At 37.1% G+C, this 21,452-nt stretch overlaps 2 protein-coding genes across 4 annotated transcripts; one reads left to right on the top strand and one right to left on the bottom strand.

The window, feature by feature from the left end:
* Positions 1-565: 565 nt before the first annotated feature.
* LOC139114555 (actin-related protein 5-like) lies at positions 566-13,502 on the bottom strand. Of its 2 annotated transcripts, none has more exons than XM_070676353.1 (16): positions 13,358-13,502; positions 13,023-13,130; positions 11,012-11,317; positions 10,300-10,395; positions 9,512-9,705; positions 8,699-8,815; positions 8,203-8,301; positions 7,214-7,294; positions 6,161-6,295; positions 5,419-5,658; positions 4,654-4,777; positions 4,147-4,223; positions 3,477-3,571; positions 2,624-2,825; positions 2,008-2,119; positions 566-1,216 (listed from the first exon to the last, which is right to left on the bottom strand). In XM_070676353.1, the coding sequence occupies exons 1-16, from the start codon at positions 13,491-13,493 to the stop codon at positions 1,059-1,061; spliced, it is 2,280 nt and encodes a 759-aa protein (XP_070532454.1). In that variant the 5' UTR covers positions 13,494-13,502; the 3' UTR covers positions 566-1,058. The 2 variants fall into 2 exon arrangements, with proteins under 2 accessions (XP_070532454.1, XP_070532455.1); XM_070676354.1 differs by having other exon boundaries at positions 4,660-4,777.
* LOC139114554 (uncharacterized) lies at positions 13,455-20,903 on the top strand. Of its 2 annotated transcripts, none has more exons than XM_070676351.1 (5): positions 13,455-13,538; positions 14,468-15,998; positions 16,723-16,864; positions 17,058-17,161; positions 17,651-18,569. In XM_070676351.1, the coding sequence occupies exons 1-5, from the start codon at positions 13,467-13,469 to the stop codon at positions 18,418-18,420; spliced, it is 2,619 nt and encodes an 872-aa protein (XP_070532452.1). In that variant the 5' UTR covers positions 13,455-13,466; the 3' UTR covers positions 18,421-18,569. The 2 variants fall into 2 exon arrangements, with proteins under 2 accessions (XP_070532452.1, XP_070532451.1); XM_070676350.1 differs by lacking the exon at positions 13,455-13,538 and adding an exon at positions 13,594-13,845 and having other exon boundaries at positions 17,651-20,903.
* Positions 20,904-21,452: the final 549 nt, after the last annotated feature.

The following is a 21,452-nucleotide window of genomic DNA, read 5'->3' as shown; positions in this document are numbered from 1 at the left end:
ACAGAGTATGTCTTATTGATGTTGTCTTTGCTGAGTGAGGAAAATAGACTGCCCCCCCCCCCCCCCCCCCCCCCCCCCCCCCAAAGAGTTGCCATCAACACTGCAGTTCAAGTGACCAACTTTCAACTTTGGGAATGTAATGATATTGACAATCTAACCAGACTCCAGACCAAACACACATTCCAACCCTCTGACCAGACCCGACACACATTCTAACCCTCATACAACTATTGTTGCTGTTATATTTCATCTTCTTTGTGTTTCAAGGCAAAAAAAATCACCTATGGCTACCTTTAGTTTTCTTATTTAATACTTACAAACATAATCATGCGAACCCTAGTACAACTTTGTTGTCATGCAACTTCTAATTATATCAATTTTTGCAAATTTAACCCTGATCACTTCAATGATCCCAGGCAGGCAGACTATAAGGTTGAATTTCTTGCCAATTTGTACAAGGTCTGTACTACATGAAATAATAAAATCAATACAAAAATGTTGTCTCCTACAGATACAGATATTTGAATCACCAAATTTAGACATGCATACACGAGGATAACTTCACTTCGGTTTGATAAATATAAATTTATTTATAGAGACGTAAAAAATATGCAAAGATAATATTTCCTGTCGCTAAAAAATGTAGCTCAGACGTTCAATGGCTACAGTGTTCACTAAGGTTTACAAACGGAAATCTTGAACTGTCCTTTGCTCTTTCACAGATATGCTCTAAGAGTCGACCCCTTAAGTCACAGCCAAAGCTTTGCATATCTGAGTTCATTGCCTTGAGAGCAATGGCATAGTTGACTGTAATAAACAACCAGCTTTATAAAGAATGTCAATGTTTCACAGTATTTTTACAGGCTGATGTGATATTATTGCCCACTGAAGTATATAATAAAGATACAACACTTACTATTTCTGACATAGAAAATTATATCAATTTGCTGTAAAATGGACTGGTTGTGGATCAAAGGTAACCTCTTCTCATGGCAGTATATTTTCAAGTTTTGATGATTCACAGGGAAAGTTTTAAAGTACCGTTTTTGTTTGAGATATCATTTTGGATTTGGAATGTATCGGTTAGAAGCATGGTGTTCTTTGAGATACTCTGCACCTTTCTCATCATACTCTGCCTTGGTGATGTAGTACGTTTTGCATTGTGGTGTCAGCGCCCAATTCCGTGCTCCGTACCAGGAATCTAGCAGAGCGTCGTCTGAAAGGTATCAAAGTGTGAACAGTAATGCTGAGTTTGGATGCAAGGTTTGTGTGCCAGTGATGGGACATTACAGAGGCACTGCAGCACAAACCCCTTATCTCTTTCACATTATCTTCTTTCATCCAGTCTTGGCGTAGCTACTATTAGTGCAAAATACGGGGCACATTAGTAGTAATTTATGCAAATTATATTAATGAGCATTGTTACAGTATGTAAATTTTATGCTAATGATTCTTTATCAATGTGGAATATTCATGTGCCCCGAATCTTGCATTTGTATAAGTAGCTATGCTGACATACATCACCTGAGACTGAATGATAAAGTCAGCCTTAGTCTGATACATGGACTTTTTTTCTGTTAGTTCTTGGAACAAAAATTTGACAGCGAAAAATGAAGGTGATAAATGATGCAATGTGCTGTCAATGAATGATAATGAACGCTTTCAGATTTTGCATTTTCCCTTAAACCGAAGTCAATATTTGATTTTGATGAGCAGAAACAAACTTGACTTTTGTTTCTAGGGTGATGATTCAGTTTTTGCAGTGTAGAATATTTAGGTACTATTGAACTGAGACATGTAATGAAAACACCAGTCAATGATATGACTGGTGGTAATATGCTGCATTCACACTTTCTGATTTGTACAAATTGAGGTACAAAATGACAGGAGAGAGGCACTACAATGTTGTCCAGCACAATAAAAGTAAACTGGCTTATACAGTCTGAATGGCTATTCCAATCACAAATCAATGAAAAGTGACCACTAAAAATCAAGATGACTACTTACTTGCGGTGTAAACTTTGAAAGTTGACTGGAATGGTCTCATTGCTAGCAATTCTGTCTCTAGTCTGGTTTTTAAGTTTGGATAGAGGGTATTCCCACCAGTTAAGAAGATAGTCTGTGTAAATGGATGTGTAAGTTACGTGATAAATGACAAAGGAGTCAAAATGATGACCAGGAATCTTTCACTATTATGTGATTTTCTACAAGTTATGATACAGACTTTTATGGTTTTACCATGTGACTCAGATTCCAAGAAAATTTCTTTTCTCCTGGACAGCAGTCTCAGTGAAGATCTGAAGAAGTTTCCCACATAGATAATTTTTAGCTGAGTACTTTCAGATTTACAGGATTCAGATATACTGATCATCTTGATCAAGTTACTTTTACAATTAAATTAAACTGTAGGGTAACAAGTTAAACATGAGATATAGTATAGTTCATATTTTGAACATAATCACTAAAACAAGAAGTACCATTATTTGAGAACGACTCAATTATACACATTTTTTGAAATTACTGTAGGACAACTAATTAGCTTTCAAACATTAAACTCAACTTGGTTGGGCAAAGTCTTGACAGTAGTATAGTCCTTTAAATACAATGTGACTTGGTTGCTCACCTGTACAAGTGTGTTCTGTACATCTGGTGGATATCTACTGAGGACATACTGCAGGGTCTCTGCCAGCCCTGCCTGGTCTATTCCCATCATGGAAGGCTGGAATAGCAGTTCCGGCACCCGGATTCTTTCCACTCCCAAGTGGAGCTGGTAATACTCTGCAATATCAAATACCATGCCAACCTGTTGTTGGGCTGGAGTCTCTCTGAAATATAAAATGTTGCCGCTGGTTTAATTAAAAATTGTATCATTGGTGCATAATCAAAAGAGCAATGTCATTTTTTATATGCTACAAAATGAATGCAATGAAATATTGCATGCAATACATGCCTTAAACAGACAGTTTTATGCTTTAGTGAAAAATTTCCTCAAAATTTTAACCACTGTCTTTCCTAATCAAGAATAAAAATCAGGGTCACTGTCAAAATTTTGAAAAGCAAAATTTCGTAAAATTTAAAATGTTTGAAATTTTTGAAGGACGTCATACTGTAATCTCATGCAATGGGAAAATTTTATCTTCACAAATGTAAGATGGTGAAAATTTTTATTTACTCCACGGGCATCAAAATGACTCTAAACATGCCGCAGATCAGACAAGTATTGTAAAAATTTGAGTTTGAAAAACTATCTCCGCGGTGCATTCTGCCTTGATATAATTTACAGTACATGTCCTCATTACAAAGATACTCAAACAAAAGTTAGGGTATACATGTATGTATCAGTGGAAAGGTAGGGGACTACAGGGTGAAGTTAAGACAACCTGACACAAGGGGCTATGACTTGTTCCACACAAAGGTGTAACTCACTGTGTATGACAATGTGATATGACACAACCCCTCTAGAAGACGGTTCTTACTTTTGAAATTCAGGATCATACTCTGCTAGTAACTGTTCCAACTCAGCTAGTTTCTCCTGCTCTGCTTCTGAATCACTGTCACCACCTTCCTTGTTCTGTGAAAACAAAACCATCCATGCGTAATTTATGATGTTACAAGCACAAGGGATGAAGTATGTTAGCTGTATAAAGACTGACAAATCTGAGTCCTAGTCAATAGACCTGTGAATATAGTGCTGTACAGTGTACATCTACTCTCTACACTCTGACATGCTCAGTCAATGTAAACATACATTGTCCATTACACACACACCAGTCTGTTCACAACATTTTCTATTTACATATAATTTCTGTTGTTCTATCATTTGAACATTTCTTTCAGATTCTCCTATAAATTCCTGAGTTATCTGTTTTTCCATTTCATCAAGCCTGTTTGTACAAAAAGCATGACGTACCGAACTCTCTTCTTGGGAAAAGTTGCTGTCTCGATACTAGGAAAAGTATGTGGCTGGTACACAACTAAGTCACCATGTAAGATCTCATCTTTTACAAGTAGTGTCAGAAAGATCATAATCAATATTCAGAAATCTAGTTTTTCAGCAAAAGTCTAGATTAATGATCAGTGTTTTTCAACAGATAATAATATATTTGTGCTTCTTAATATTGGCAGAACTGTACATATTCAACTCACAATTGTCTTGTAAACATTCCAATCTTCATCATTTTGACCAAATGTGTCTTCTTTCCCTTTACCACTTCCACCTTTGGCTAAATAAATAAATAAACAAATAAATAATAAAATATGGAATAAACAACTAACATTAGTAGAATCAGAACAGCAGGTCCTTCAAAGTACAGTGAATGTAAGGTTACTCAGATTTCCTAAATATAAGATTTCTTAAAAAGGGGATTTATAGACCAACGGATATTATGCATTCATGCATACTACATCAAACTGAATGAACATGAATGAACTTTTGAAAGAACTGGCTAGTACCCATAATGGCAGTCATTGTGAACACACACAAATGCAACCTGTGAACAAGCTAAATGACATCAGTGCAAGTAAATCAGTAAGTGATAAATTCATCTGAAAGTTCACCAGTTCACTGGTGCTGGTAATGTGTATCCATCACTGAGACTGTTCATATATGAGATGAAAATAGACAATGTTTGATGGCAAAGTACAGAAACGTACCCTTACCTTGTCCTTCATGAGCAAGCTGTGTTAAAATTCTCATTCTTTCCTGTGATGCTTGGCTTTTTCTCTTGGCAAGTTCTGTCTTCTGTTGTTGTCTTTGTGACCTATTCTCTAAAAGTTCCTATAAAAAGAAATAAATGTAAGTCTGTCTTCCTCCCTATACAGTAATTAACCTACAAGGAATGTAATGTACCCTTACTATGGCCTGTTCATCTTAGCCTTGTCATGACTATTTCTTACATACATATTACAATTTCAGTAATTTACGGGATTATAAAAATTTAATAAAATAGGCCTTTGTTGATTCGAATATTGACTTTTTAACAATTTACTGTGCTTTCCGTTGTCTAACAAACTATCCAACACTGCCTCTATAGTCTGATGCCAACAAACCATCAAAATCAAACTACAATCCTAAACTTTCTCTGATGTCTGTCTCCAACCAGATTCAAAATCAAAGTACAATCCTAACCTGCCTCTGTTGTCTGATATCTACCAACCAGCTATCCAAATCTAACTACAATCCTAACCTGTCTCTGTTGTCTGACATCAGCCAACCAGCTATCCAAATCTAGCTACAATCCTAACCTGTCTCTGTTGTCTGATATCAGCCAACCAGCTATCCAAATCTAACTACAATCCTAACCTGTCTCTGTTGTCTGACATCAGCCAACCACCTCTCCAAATCTAACTACAATCTTAACCTGTCTCTGTTGTCTGACATCAGCCAACCAGCTCTCCAAATCTAACTACAATCCTAACCTGTCTCTGTTGTCTGATATCAGCCAACCAGCTCTCCAAATCTAACTGTCTCTTGGCTTCCATCACTTTCTGTTCTTCCTCTTGCTGTGCTTTCAGTTCTTCACGCAATCGTTTTGCCTTCAGTCTTGCTTCATGGGCACTCTTCAAGATCTTCTGTCTCCGTTTTTCCTCTTTCTGTTCCAGAGTCATGGCTTCATCCGGAATGTCCAGCAGATCAAAGGTTGGTTCCTCTTTGCACGGCTGTTGGTTGTCAAATTTGAGATTTGAAAACAAGATTGAGAGTGAATTTTCATAAATACAAATGAAGTTGTGTATATGTATTTTACATTCAATGATCCAAAACACCATTAACATGTAGGTCCTGCAGTTGATCCATTGGTATTTACTTGTCTGTCTGACCAGTCCTATGGAATGTCAGATTTACTAGTCCAAGCAAAATAACTGAGGGGTTTGGATCTGAGATCACTAGTGCTAACCTCTGACACATCAATATAATAGTTATGATCAGTATTGTCTATACCAACTCAGTATCAACAGTGCATTTTCATAAAAATTAGCTGTAAAACTTCACAACTGACCATAAAAATATATCAATGATTTTGAGTAGACTGGATAACTGTGAATAACTTTCTGATACTTTACTGTGCAGAGAATTTTGACATCTTCAGAACTCATTTTTTTTCTTGTTAGTGACCATACCTTTCTACCCAAAACACAGTCTGAAGTATTACTTTGAGATTACCTCTTGATTGTTGCTGTCATCAGCTGGCTCAATGCCAAGTATCTTCTCACGAGTTTTCTGAATTGATAAATTCAGTTTGTTGATGGCGGCCTGGCACTCTTCAGCAGATGAATAACCAAACTTCTCAAGTGCTCTCTGTCACATTTTCAAACATGCATATATGTAAACTTCTCAAGTTTTTCTATGTCAAATTTTGAAACATTGAAGCATGAACCTTTCCTTCAAATTTCTTGTAAACTTTCTCTCTCTATTTCCATAGTTGGCAAAAATTTTACAATAATGATCATACACTCAAAGTTAAAAGACACCTCAATAAAAAATATCACTTGTCCATTACCGGTGTATCAAAGAAAGAGGGAAATTTTGAAAGCAATATCAAAACTGCTGTGTTATTTTATTGACAACAAACATGAATATAATCGGGACAAGAAGTCTCATGACTATATCTACTAACGTTTTCGTATTTTGATATGACGACCATCACATACATTGCTAAATGTGGTTTGTTTATCATTATGCCTTGTATGCTTTTAATAACAGCCATCAGTAGGCATCAATGAAATTGTAATTTATCTCTGTTATCTCTGTGGCTGTCATTACAATCATCCTGTCAAGTTCACATGTTACCATAAGATCAAGTTGGTTACGACCAGTGAGGCATAGCAGGTCCTATGTGTTGCATTTAACAAAAACTTGAATATTCCAATGTCTCTGAATACCTAGACACTGTAAATATGAGTTTTTGTGACTAAACCTGCTATAACATACCATACTAAGAAGGTAAAAGTACAGACAGATTTGGCTTATAATGCCATTTTTACTGACTTGGCACACTGGGAAGTGATACTATCCGGCAGCAGTAGGCTTAATGTTCTACACAAGATTACACACATCAACTACAAGAAGGAATGAATAACATTTCTGGGGCATTGGCAAAACAGCATTCAAGCCCAGTACAGGTGTGAAAAGGTCAGGCTCCCAAATATTGATGATATCACAGAGATTCCAAAACTGATTCTGATTCCAATGCTGGCTTTCCTCCCCAATACTTACATTGAATGTATCTTCATCTTCATCCTCTATGAGTTCTTGAATACTCATCAACTGTTCCAGTTTTTCTTGATCTGCTGCAAGCTGTGAAAAGAATTTTTTTCAGTTTTGACACTGATTGTCCCCTATTCATACCCTTCCCTCCCCTCTTCTCTGTTTCTGGTCAAATCTCTTGACAGATAAAAAAAGGGGTATGCCAAAAAAACTATGAAATGATGTACATACGTTAGTAACTGAGATTTGAATTTGAACAAATCTTAATCAGATGGGATTAGATGGGATATCTCTGTAATCTACGTCTTCTCTGATGCTCAATTAGGATTTTAAAACACCCAGTGTCATGTCATGGACAGATAGTAAAACCGACTGCAATGAAGAGTTCTGCTCGTTTTAGTTCAACAATATGTTTTCCAAAAATTTGAAAACCTCAAACTTTTTTTTTCAGTGTGTAACCTTTCTATGTCCTCTGCCTTGTTATTCATGAAAACTGCAGTAGACCTTCTCACTTGACTACATATCATATCATATTATATACTCAAATATGAATCACATTCACAGAAAAGTATTTTGGTTTGTAATACCGATACATAAATTGACTTTATTAGTTCCAGCGATTAAACACTTGGTTTTTTTACAATCTACGAGAGAAATAGCTTATTTCAAACTGGAAAATCAAATGTAGTAAACACAACTACAGCAGACAAGTGAACACAGACAGAAATGTGAAGTTGTGTATTTGTTGGAAGGAAGGTTCTGAAGTTGAAATTGATCTGGAGTCCGTTAAAACAGTTGATCAATCTGTTTAAGCAGTAACTCTAAACAACTAGTATTGCATGTTCACTGATCCAGCTAAAACAAAACAATTGCAATGTTATTATAATCAAAATTCTAAAACTTTTTCTTCACTGTTTAACCATATTATTATGCAAATGTTTGATTCCATTAGGGCTATGGGGTGCAAGGGTTGGTATCAGGCTGTGTGCATTCATTACCTTACTTTCTCTTCTCTTAGCATTCATTTCTTGAAGTCTTTTGATCTGTTGCTGTCTCCTCTCCTCCTTGTCCTTTGCAGATAGTGTGCTCCCCGGTATCTTGAGAAAACAGTTATGATCAATTAATTGTAAACATTCACATAGAACAATCTGATCAACAATTACTGTGAACACAAATCAATCCTCTTCAATTGTGGCTCAGTATTCTGCCAGATCTTATTCAGTTGAAAGTAAGTCCTGAACTTAACCTGAACTTACAGTCAAACTATCTCCCACAAGTTCTATGTGATTTGATATGCCAAAGAGCAGTCAAATAACCTGTGCTATGGTTGCTTTGCTATTGAATTTGTATTTTTGGAAATGTCGCAGGCAGAAAAGAGGCATTCCACAAAATTCCATTCGGCAAAATCAGGATGCAAAAAAGTCTGGTTTTCAGCAATGAAGATAAAGTGATAAAATAAGTGCTGATAGTCTTATTATATTGTAAGTTACTTACTGGTGTGTATGGCAATTGTATTTTATGTACATTCTCATGGTAATATTCTAGTGAATTCCATTTTTCAAGTTCTGTGGCATAGTCCTCTGCCATGAATGTGTGTTCATTCACTAGCTCCTATCAAGAAATATAATTCACACAGAAACACAGAAGTGTGAGCTATTGAGTCATAGAGGTCATATCTCAGTATGCTCATAGCATGATATTTGCAGAATATGATGAAAGTGTGGGCTATTGAGTCATAGAGGCCATATCTCAGTATGCTCATAGCATGATATTTGCAGAATATGATGAAAGTACATACTACAGTACACATCTTCCTATTTTCTCTGACAAACTTTTGTTGTTGAATACAGATTGCCACCATATTGTGGAAATTTATATTGTGTCATTTTCTGGAAAAAAGGAAAGTTACATGCTGTCTATGTAAATTTGTAGGTCTGTTCTATGGTATAGCATAATGTACACCAAACTTCAAAATGATTTCTTTGTAAATTCAATGATACCCTTCTTGTGAAACAGGTGCATATTCATCTCTGCTAGCTACAACAATATTATACTTTTACAGTGTGACTGGATATCTTATCAACAAGCTGCTGTTGACCACTATATGTTTCCACTGTGATGTAGTTTCATAAAAACAATCAACATGAGGCTGTGCAGTTCACGTTTTTCAATTGTCTACCTGCATTATGCAACATGGAGCAAACAAATTTGCTTGAGATATGATTGTGACAGTAAACAGGTTCATATTGTGAATGCAAAGCACTCAACAGTAGTAACCTAAAACATAAAGTTCAGTGTCTTTCTTACCTCTGCCCTGCTCAGTGTAATAGCACCAAAATGAGCTGGATATTTCAGCTGTAGTAGACGATGCATGAAAGTGGTTGCCTGGGCTCCTCCAATGTTGATTCTCTTGCAGTTTGTGGAATCTAACCTTCCATTGATGACAGGTAACACATGGGTTGTTTGATATCCGGATGACAACACAATACCAGTACTCTTGGCTAATGTGAAACAAATTGGAAGAGAAAAAGACAAAAAGAGGAAAATCTTTAATGATTCAATATCAAGAATCAAATATGTTTTCTGAAAGTTGAACCAAAGTCAAATGGGCCTTATGACCTTGTCAATTTCATTTGATGATCTAGGAGAAAACATAAGAAATTCTACATTTATTTTATCCTCAAAATTTGACGAACTGACATTTGAGAATGGGCAACAGTGATATCACACTCTCTCTGACTGAGATAACCCCTCCTCATTGTTTATATTGTAAGAGTGGACATCGAACCAATATGCACAATTGTTTTTTCCATTGTGAACTATGAAAAGTTGTACAGTTCTTAAGGTTGCTGAACAAAATTGCTAAGACCTTTCAAGGGAATAAGTGTTACTGTACACATAACAACTTAAAATGAAATGCTTCACTCCTAACTGACATAATTACTGAATACTTTACCTTGAAATATCGCTTCTGGTCAGCGATTTATATGATAATGCAAAACTGACTTGTACTAGTACTTTACGCGTAATAATTGGCAAATTTTTTGATAAAATATTTGTGGTAGACTTCTGTATGTTGGATAACTTCTACTCACCAGCTTGCGGCATGTTATACTGAAAACTAAATAGACTGTCAACGCCATAGGCAATCTGTGGCACGTGGTAACATTCAAATAACAACTCTGACATCACTGGAAAAGAAAAACAGAACACTGATACTAATAACAGTCACATGGAAATTGCTAAATCACCTCAAGTCATAGTATGTGCTTTTGAAAAAAGGAAAGACTTTAAAGTAGGGGAATCAATCCCAGGGATTGAGTTTGTTCTAGTCTGTAAAAGGATTATGAAGGTGTCATAGCCTTTTGTCTTCCATTGAAATTGTAATCTAGTTCTCTAAATTCTCTCTAAATTTCCTGGCAAGACAATCTGATGCCTGAACCATGCCTTTAAAAAACCTCTCACCACCATGGTTTGGCCCAAACCCATTGTTACCAATGGTGAGAGTGGATCTATTCACAGGGAGTTGGAGGTGAAACAGCTTTAACCTGTTTTCCTGTAGAGGACCATTTCCAATGAGATAAAGCGGAAAGCAAATTGTTTTGACAGAATTCAATTTCAATGAAAAATAAGACCTAGAAAAGCGGGAATTAAATGAGTACACAGTATACTTTAATACCTGGTAGGACAATGGATGTACAACATCAAAGAATGCATCTCTGTGAGTCTTTCTCAGTGATAATGTATAAAAATGTAAAGAAGCAAAGGTAACTCAGTCAAATGTGAGATGAGAGCTGTCACACTTACATTGTCTACAATAATTTGGATTACAAACTGGTTCTGTCATGATGATGGGATGATCAATGCTTCCCTGTGTCTTAATTCCGAGATGAGAGAAAATGTAATCAAATATTAATTCCTGTGCTTCATAGTGCACAACAACATTCCTGTCAAACTGTGTTTTCAACAGCCACCTGACAACTTCTATGTTTGTGATGTCATTGCCAATTTGAATGTCAGCATCCTTCTTGCCCCGTTGTTTGGCAATCACATTCTTGAACTGCATTCTGGGATGGCTGTCATTTGCCCACCCAACTTTACAATTGTAGGCACCTGCAAGGAAAGCATTGATGTGATAAGGATTCAAGAGAAAGTATAATAATCATTCAAGCATCCACAATCAAATTCAGCAACTACAGTGGTTTTTCCTTTGCTGCAGAGTGTTACTGTTGATAGCGAGCCCAGTCACTGAGGGCGCCTATTCTGGAGCAATGTAAACATAAGTGAAATAGTTGTATGCAATCCTCGGTGTCTTTGTCCCAAAAACGTAAATCCAACTTAGAAATAGTTCCTTAAACATACCAACATCCACTGGATGAAAACCTGTATAGTAAAATGCGCTTGTACAGAAAGCTTGGTCAGTAAATATCGAACGGCAAAACGCACCAATCGTACATGGAAGCTGCCATATTGGGAAATTGGGAAATTGGGAAATACGACATCTCTGAAGGAAATCGCGCGAGATTTGGAATGACCAGTGGAGGTGTGTGACAGCAAGTAAACGACGTCATTTGATCTCCCGCAAGCGATGGAAGCGGAATTTCGCCCAACGGAGCCAAACTGCCGTAGTTTTTTAGGTAAGTCTGCAAATGATGATATAGTGACTCATTTATCTATCGATATGTAACCGTAGACGAACGTCAGACGCTATGTAAAGGACAAATTAGGTTATTCCCCTTCCATTGACATCAAAAAAAGCGCTATCGGTGATCGCGCATTTCAGCGCCAGTCAAATTTCCGGCGATGGAACACTTTGCGAACAAAAGAACATCGGTAGGGCAGGCAGAACTTTCTGATTTAAATGACAATGCCATCTGAAGTACAGCGTGGAAAGTTGTATAGATGTACACAAAAAATTAAAGCTGTGCAAGCAGGTGTGAAGTATTGGCATCAAATTTTATGTTAATATTTGCAAATGATATGCAAATGAAGTCATGATAAATACAATGATGCAGAAATTGTTTTCTCACATTATATGAAGACAGCTACATGTATGCGTGTGCACTGGTGAGTGTTGTATTGTACGTTACACACACACTCTTACAGAGACACACAACCCAACTAACAAAAGCATTTTCTTTTTAAAACACAGTAAAATAATGTAATAGTTATAGGACAAAGGTTTTTGTGTCATAAGTATGAAGTGGTAGGGGTAGAAATGTTTTTTATGATTTTTTAGGTTAAAAACACAATTTCATACTTCAAAAGTGTTATTTTTGTACTTCACCAGGTTAAGCACCTTCACAGTTACAAATTTGACCCTGAACAAGACTTGATAGGTGGTAATGAATACTTCCTAATATGTAAATTTTTACACGCTCATTTGCATATCAAAAGACAGCCATTTTGGAAATTTGTCAGAATGTTCAGCCCAAATACCACATTTTAAATCAGCGTTTCTCACTCATTATGCCTCAAAATGCTTTCTTTTTTTCAGATCCCAGTACTTTTGGGACCACACTTCCAGAAGAAGTTGTCTGATCCCTGTAAAACTTCAATAAAAAATTTCCAGTGGGATAGCTACTGTTGACAAACTACTAGTATTTCTTTAACATTCTTCTTTTCTTACTTCTTTCAACCATGCCTGAGGTGGCCTAGACCTTGAAATGAGTTTTGCTATTACAACTATTATATGCATTTATTTTGGAAGATGTTTTGCTGGGCATCCTTGTTTGATTCAAAAATAGCCACCAAAACTAGGCGTATTGACAGAAACTGACCAGTATTGTGTATGTAACAACAACTTATGATGCCTTACCATTGTCTATTATAAGTGGAACTTTGCTCTCCCTGGGGGCATCTGGGTAATCCTGATATTCATCTGGTGTTACTTTTAGATAGTTATCTCTAAAGCGGAACACGTTCACTGAAAATAAAGGAGACAAAAAGATTGACTAGCTCCATGACGAGTGGTATCAATGAAGTCAACACAGAGTTTTCTGTGGTGGCAGACGCTGACCGAACATGATACTATTGTAATTGTCGAAAGATTCTTGCCTAGTGACGTTACTCGGAAGGAGTCATCTATATCCGCTCTTGTGGTTCAAATATCAGTCGAAGAATACTCGTGGCAGCTAAAAAACTACTGCTTACCTTGTCCGTTGTCTTCAGCAGACGCCATGTTAGCTTCAATGACCCCTGTGCTGGGGTCGGCGAGTGATGGCGCACTTGAGAAGCAGACAGCAACTGCATTCGTCTGTTCATGTTCTGCAATTTTGTCCATTTTCATCCCGAAGTTCAACGACTCCAGTCGCGCCAGTTTCATCCGAATCCGGTAAAATAGCCTATGATCCTTGACAAATTTAACGGTGAAAAGTTTTAAGTTTTAGAACACCGGTCCCATGGCGATGGTGTCATTGGTGACAGGTAATCTCTCATTCTCGACGGACGGGGAAATCCCCCATTGCTCATAACATCGAGAAAACCAAGTAAAAGAAGGAAGTAAATTAACAACAAATGTAGAGAAAGTGGTCGGCTGTTGTATGGTGTCTAATCCATGCCTAAATTCATCCCTGGATAACCCAGAAGTTGTAAACTCCGTCGTCAGGCGTCAGGAAACTTCAGTAACAATCTGTGCAATCGTGAGTACATTTTCAATATTTCAGTCGTCACGCGTCACAGACAGAATACAGAATGAATCTTTGATCGGTGAAACAGGCACTGTATTAAGAGGAAGTCTTTGACTACTTGAAGTAATATTAGTAAAGCCAGGAACAGCAATTTGCCCGTCTATTTTTATGCTAGATTAAAACATATTTTCAAATCAAAATAAGCTAAGTTAATAACAAGAGACATACACAGCACACCATGCACCAGCCGACTTCAGGGCTCAAAAAGCAGACAATGCAAAGCACCTTGTTCAAGTTGTTGTAAACAACCACATGTCGTTTGACAAAGTTTTCCCTGTTTTTTTTCCCTCTCGATCAGAAAAAAAAACTGTGATTGTTGAACCTGAATACATATACCATAGTATGAAGAGAAATATCAAAACTTGCTGTTTCTCTTATTAAATTGTCAAATTACATGAGAATATCTTCTCAGAAATTCAGTACAGTATCTCGTTTTACTATGTAAAGTATCATGCAAAATTTGGTGAAAATCTGAATAGATAATTTGATTTCACACCTACTGGTATAAGGACATAATGAGTATTACCATGGTGACATTAATCAATGGAGTCAAATTTTTTCTCAATTTTGACAGAAAATGGCATCTGATTTTAAAAAGGTGTTCATCGGGCGGGACAGCGAGCTGTCCACAATGCAAGAAAAACTAGACAGTAGCGTACAGTTGATCCAAATCAGCGGCATGGCAATGGTTGGTAAAACAGAACTAGCCAGGCAACTTGGTGAAAGTTTGAAGAGAGCCTTCCAAGCTGAGGATGAGATTCTCCATGTCTATGAAGTCAGCCTGAGACGCATACAGAATATCCAGCAAGTCTTGTTCCATTTGTCAGTCATTTTTGATCAGTCAAATTCAGTTATATCCGGAGAGGGCCTATCAAAACTCACTTTAGATAGCAAGAGAGCCCTAGTCAACCAATCACTTGATTCGTATAATAATTGTTCAGAGTCTAGTGACAGGCAGCTGTCTGGAGATACGCTTTCTAAGAAGCCCTCAGATCCATTCCATGGGCATCAATTGACACAGCCACAATTGTACAGCCAGTATGCTGTCAATATGCACAGCCTTTTGAAGACTATAAAGAATCTTCAAGAATATCACCTCGTCATATTTGACAATGCAGAAGACATGTCATCAGACAGCAGTAGAGATCTGCAATCAGACTTCATGAATTTGTGCAAGGACATCGTAGTCGAATCAAATTTCATCAACCTGGTCGTCACAACACGAGTGAAGTTCAAGTTCAGTATTGCCCAGTCACTTTTGTATAGTGTAGAACTGAAATCCCTCACACAGGAAGATGCAGAAGAGCTCCTACAGCTGACAGCTGAGGTGGGGATTGACCAAGAATACAGAAAACATATCGCCGTGGCATGTGGAAGGCTGCCAAAACCATTGATCATTGCAGCCACAGCAATCCGTGATGGCGCGTACACAGCTGAGCAGCTATGTGCTAAACTTGGCAGTGGTGGAATCTTTGAGGAACAGACAGCTGCTGTGATTGCAGCATCAATGGACAAACTGTCAGGAATTCTCAAGGAGCATTCAGCTGAGCTGGAATACATTCCGGGATCTTTCGGCCCAGGCTTGGCAGCTGCAGTGACTGGAAAAGAGAAGACAGCATATGTAAAACAAGACGTTTTACTGCCGATGGAAAGACGTTCATTGCTAGATGCCTTTGTCGATGCCATGGTCTCAAGTAAAAGGTACGACTTGCACCCTTTCATAAGGGAGTTCATACAAGACCATTACTCCCACCTGCGTGACGAGCACCTGGTACGTGACAGATTCTGTGCCTTCTTCGTTCACTTACTGAATGAAATGTCAGGGAAAGTTGACCACCATGCAAGAAGCACCTTACCACTGGTCAGTGTGGAGTTACAGAATATTGAGAAGTTCTTGTGCGAAGCCATGCACTGTCGACCTGACCGCTACAGAGCCATCATGGATGCAGCTAGACACGGGGAATACATACTCATTGATTTCTTGTCAACAAGTGGTTGTGTTGAATTCTACACGGCCTGTGTGAACTCTGCAAGAATGAATGGTAACAATGAGGACTGTGCTGTCATGCTCCATTGCTATGGTCAGGCCTTGAACCAAATCAGAGGTATGTTTTCACAGATAATCTGTTACGTTTTAAACACAGGCCCACTGCTGAGTTTGTTAACACTTGCATCACATTCTGATTCAAGTACATTTCACAATTATAATAGTAAATGTTTTCTAACATATTTGATGCTATCAAGAATTCCAACAGAAATCAACAACTAGCCAACCGACCGATGTGCATGAACATTTCAGGCATACCTAGATCATCTTTGTACTGATTAACTTTCTAGCTGCCAGTAAACATAAAAATGTATGACAAATTCTTTTTTGCTTTTTGGTCACACTCAGTGAATTTCTCTTTTGAGCTGATGACATCTCAAAAAGATGAGAAATTCAAGTTCAAAGTAATAACTAAATTCAAAGTATCGATGAGCATGGAAGAAAATTACTTGACCTGCAAGTTCATAAAAATTGAGCATATTTTAGAAGAAATTCAGTATTGTAACAGTATAAACCTCACCAGAGAAAAATGATAAATTGCGCCATAGACCCTCGAGGGTCTATGATTGCGCAGAGTAAGGACATCAAACCTATAGCCAGTCACAGCTGTTTATGAATGGCTCACTTATCTCTTTGTATCAGTCTAAAATTATGTTATAACATATTATCAGTAATAGTTTGATGAGAAGTACTTGCACATCATTTTCTTGATGCAAATGTTGTGGAGTCGTCATACAATCAGTGAAGTTCTCACAAAATACTCGCTTTGAATCCATTACCAGGTAACTGGCGAGAGGCATACGATAGCTACATGGAAGCCATAGAGTTGTTAAAACCACAGGGAGACAGTGAACGATTAGCACGGCTGTATTCCAGTGTTGGGTGGAATTTACATATGCAGGGAAAGGAAAGAAAATCTCTGAGGTAATGAAATTCATATTCTCATGAGTCATATGTGAAAATTCACCTTGACATTGATGTACATGAAGACACAGGCATGTAGCTATAAGTGACTGCACAAAACTTGTTGGAAGTAATATCATCATCTCAGGATGCATACAAACGTAAGAAAGTTACCCAATTTCATAACATGGTTGGCTGTTCTTTATTTTGACAGGTATTTCAACACGGCTCTTGAAATGCAGGAAAGGCTGAAAATGGTACCACATAAAGACACAGCGGCCACTCTGTCCAGACTTGCCACTGTCTACACATACATAGGTGAATGTCTATTTAATAAACTTTGTTTCTCAGACGTTATCCCAGATACAAATGTATCTATAATCAAAGGAAAATTAGTTTGTAGAGCTGGGCGCAGTGAGCAACTTTTTCACTTTCATATTCACACGGCTTGTCTAAACTATTTTTATTTCATCAACAAATCTGTTAGGTGAGTAAGAAACAAACTGGAAAAGTTCACATTTTCCCTAATATAACATTGACAGCAGGGAATGTAGCTGTATGGAATCAATCTAATACTCTAGGCATATTAATTTTTACAAAGTGTATTTACGAGTATTTCCTCAGTATGCATATTCAGAGAAAGAGGAGAATATTCAAGTATGTACCTCAAATTTTCCTGTCATACAGTAGTAATTACATATTTTCTTCCTTGAAGAGCTGAAAGGACCATTATACTTGGCATAAATTAAGATTAAAAAAGTGCAAGAAAATTATTAAGTTACATGATTCATACATTGTTTTACCCAGGTATGTTTGACAAAGCTAAAAAGTACCACACTGAGTCATACAAGATGAAAGGAGATGTGTTTGGTGATCATCCAGTGCTGGGTGGAGCACAGAATGGTCTTGGGCTGTACTACAATCAGATTGGTGATGGTGAGACTGCGTTCCTACACTTCAAACGAGGACTAGCAACGAAGAAGCGCTTCAACAAGAACCCGACCAACGACGTTGTCATATCACTGAACAACGTTGCCATGGAGTACAGTAAGCGTGGAGACTCACAGAAGGCGTTGGGTATGCTGGAAGAAGCATATCAGATGAGAAAAGTGATGGGATTGGACCACCATGATACCTCATTGATTTACAACAATCGCGGGAAAGTTTACGCTCGCATCAAGGACCACACCAATTCTGAGGAATGTTTCAAATCTGCCCTCCAGATTCGCCGCCGGAGGCTGAAAGAGCACGCATCGACAGCTGGAACACTTCAACAGCTGGGAGAAGTCTTGCTGCAAGCCAACAAACTCCAAGAGGCTAGGGAGACATTCACTGAAGCTGTTGAAATGAGAAAGAAAGTCCTTGCCCAGCAACCAAAGAATGATGGGATTGCAGAGTCCCTAAGTTGCCTGGGAGAAACATGCCACAAATTAGGAGACAAGGAGAATGCCACTGCTGCCTTTGAGAAAAGTATTGAGGAGTACACAAGGGTGAAACAGCTCCATGAGAAATCAAAAGAAGAAAGCAGAGCTTTACATATACATAACAAAATTAACAAGCTTTTGGAGAGGGTATAAAGCTGCTTTAGTTTTAGTAAGCCAATGACTAGTTTCTGGGGAATTCCAAACCATCTCATAATCTTTGTTCAGTTTGAAAACAGAAAACTTCAAAATTTCTTTTACAGATTTGAACTGACAATTAGGGTAGCGTAGCATGTCTAGCTGAACAGTTTTATCATGATATGAGTATCAAGCTGATATGGAGCATAAATTCTGGACCCATATCATGCAGCATATTCCAGAGATACACAAGAATGTGTACTGTATACTACTAGTAGGGTTACCATTTTGACTGGGTTCGTATCTGATATCCATGAACTCCCAAGATTCTTCACAATTCTATTAGGATAGGGTATTTAACCCTTTGCGAGCCATAATTTTTCCCACCAAAATTTTAGTGCAGCATTTTACCAATTTTTAGCTACTATAGACTATAGTCTATAGAAGCTATTGGGATGGGTATCCGTCCGGCGTCCGTCGTCAGTCTGTGTGTATGTATGTATGTATGTATGTATGTATGTATGTCCGTTTGTGAGGCGTCCGTCCACTCGAATATCTTGAGAACCGCTGTACTTACTGATTTGATATTTGTTGTGTAGATGAAAAATATGATTTTGACAAACAATTTTTTTTATTTTTTGATATTGTTGAAAATAGGCAAATTAATGCCAAAAAAGGCGTTTTTGGTAAAAAATCTTCTTCTTCATAACCGCTGGTCAGACAGCTTTGTTATTCGGTATACAGGTCCCTAGGGGTAACCCAACTTAGATTTGTTCAAATTGTGATGAAATATGCAAATGTGTATTTTTAAGGAATTTTTTTGTCATTTTTGGTCAAAATTTGATTTACATTGTATGTAATTCTTGTACTGTATAAACCCTATCAATTCACCCAGAAAAAATAATTGAATTAATTAGGAAATCATCAAAGCCAAAATAATTTTAGTGTAGAATTATCAGAAAGTTCAACTTTTTTTGACAGTTCATAGTGAAATGCTTACCATCTTGGAGGATTGAAACATGTAAAGGCAACTTTCCTGAATCCCAACTTTGACATATTCTGAACTGTCATTTATTGTGCCCTGTATGTTATCTAAAAGAAATTGCTCAAAATTGTCAATAGAGATAGAGAAAGTTCTAATTTCCATTTATGGTTGACTTGGTAAGGATAAAATAAAATTACTTTTTGAGGAAAAAAATAGAGTGGTCAATTAAAAGAGTGGTCAAAGTGATAGGGTTTTTATGGTAAAGCTTGGCAGTAAGATTCCTCATGTGCTATTTATAGCAATTATGCAATCTGTGTAAACAGTGCAATGAAAGTTACATGATTCCTTATAATGCTTTTGATGACCTTGAACTTCTTAAGTTTCAAACATTTATCTCTTCAGTGTGCTTTCTCTGAGTATGTACAGTCTCAACTTATTCAACAGAACTTACCTGCAATGTTAATTTGAAAGTTAAAATGTGCTTGGTTAATAGGATGAAAATACTGATAAAGGTAACCAGCTTAAGATTCTTTATAACCTGACAGATATGCTGTTTTTTTATTTTTTTATGACATAAATCTTGATTTAGGCAAGTCTTGTTTACTTTCATTAGAATGTAATTAACTCTCGTTTATTAGCTACTATAGACTATAGACTAATATAGTCTATAGAAGCTATTGGGATGGGTATCCATCCGGCGTGCACCGTCAGTCTGTATGTATGTATGTATGTATGTATGTATGCAAATTAGCGTTTGTAGTAAAAAATCTTCTTCATACCCACTGGTCAGCGTTTGTAGTAAAAAATCTTCTTCATAACCACTGGTCAGACAGCTTTGTTATTTGGTATACAGGTCCCTAGGGATAACCCAACTTAGATTTGTTAAAATATGCAAATCTGAATTTTTACGGATTTTTTTTCCCATTTTTGGTCAGGCCATCCTGAAATGAGCTATCAAAGATATCCACCTTCTTCATCAATACATGTGTCATGAAAGGTTATTCTCTACATAACACAGCAGAGCTCTGTCAACTGTTGAGTTGCTTGTTTTTTCAAAACCGCTGGTCAGACAGCTTTAATATTTGGTTTACAAGTCCCTAGGATGACCTTAGTGAGATAATTTCATACAGTCAGGAAATACTTAATTTTGTATCCATGTCTATAGTAGCTTCAGGGACTTTGGCCCTATGTTTATAAATTCTTCTGTATTTTTAAAAATGAATGTCACATTTCATCGGCTACAGCCTTTAATCAAAATTCTGGCTAAAATCTGAAAAAATTGACTACAGTATATTTTATAAAGGCAACAAAAATTGACTTTGGCGCTCAAAGGGTTAATAAGGGCAAATAGTTATGGAGCAAAGTGCACTTATTGTATAGATAGATCTGATCCAAAAACCAGTGTAGTAATATCAGACAGTAGTAACTTTATCTGTTGAGTGCAACGGTTTCTTTCTGTATATAGTCCAGTATTTGTAAATGTTTGTATATACCATAAATTGTATTTGTATATGCCTATTTTGTGTATCTATATATATACATGAATATGTACACACACACACACACATACACATATTTATTACATGCTTCAATGTGAGTGCAAAATCAGTGCATTGATTTGAATAGGAACATCCGGGGAGTTAGCTGGCCGGTGAACGATGTACTGACCGGTTTCAATAATTACCCAGTGAAGTCCTTTGACGTTTTTGACGTCAAAGTAGACGCTTAACACTAGATGTAAAATATCTATGCGTGCACTGCTATTTTGAGTTTCGTTAAAATCTGTTTGATGCTGGTCAATAATTTTAAATTTTTTTGAGAATGTCCTGCATGTAAATAAATGTCATAAAGCATCACTGTGAAGAGACACGTAATAAAAATGTTATTGCCTGAATACATGGGTTTATGTGCCCTCCTGGCATCTGGCAAAGTGTCACCTACTCTTGGGCACATAAACCAATGTATTTAGGCAATATATATATATATTTAAAAACTATCCACTTATGATTGACCAATCAGAGTGCTCAATTCCGGGTGTTTTATTTACACGTAAAGCCCTGGTCAC

Source organism: Ptychodera flava, chromosome 16 (assembly GCF_041260155.1).
Source record: "Ptychodera flava strain L36383 chromosome 16, AS_Pfla_20210202, whole genome shotgun sequence".
In the NCBI taxonomy this organism is placed as follows: Eukaryota; Metazoa; Hemichordata; class Enteropneusta; family Ptychoderidae; genus Ptychodera; species Ptychodera flava.
The sequence above is the reverse complement of the archived record's forward strand: the minus strand, read 5'-3'. Positions and strand labels throughout refer to the sequence as shown.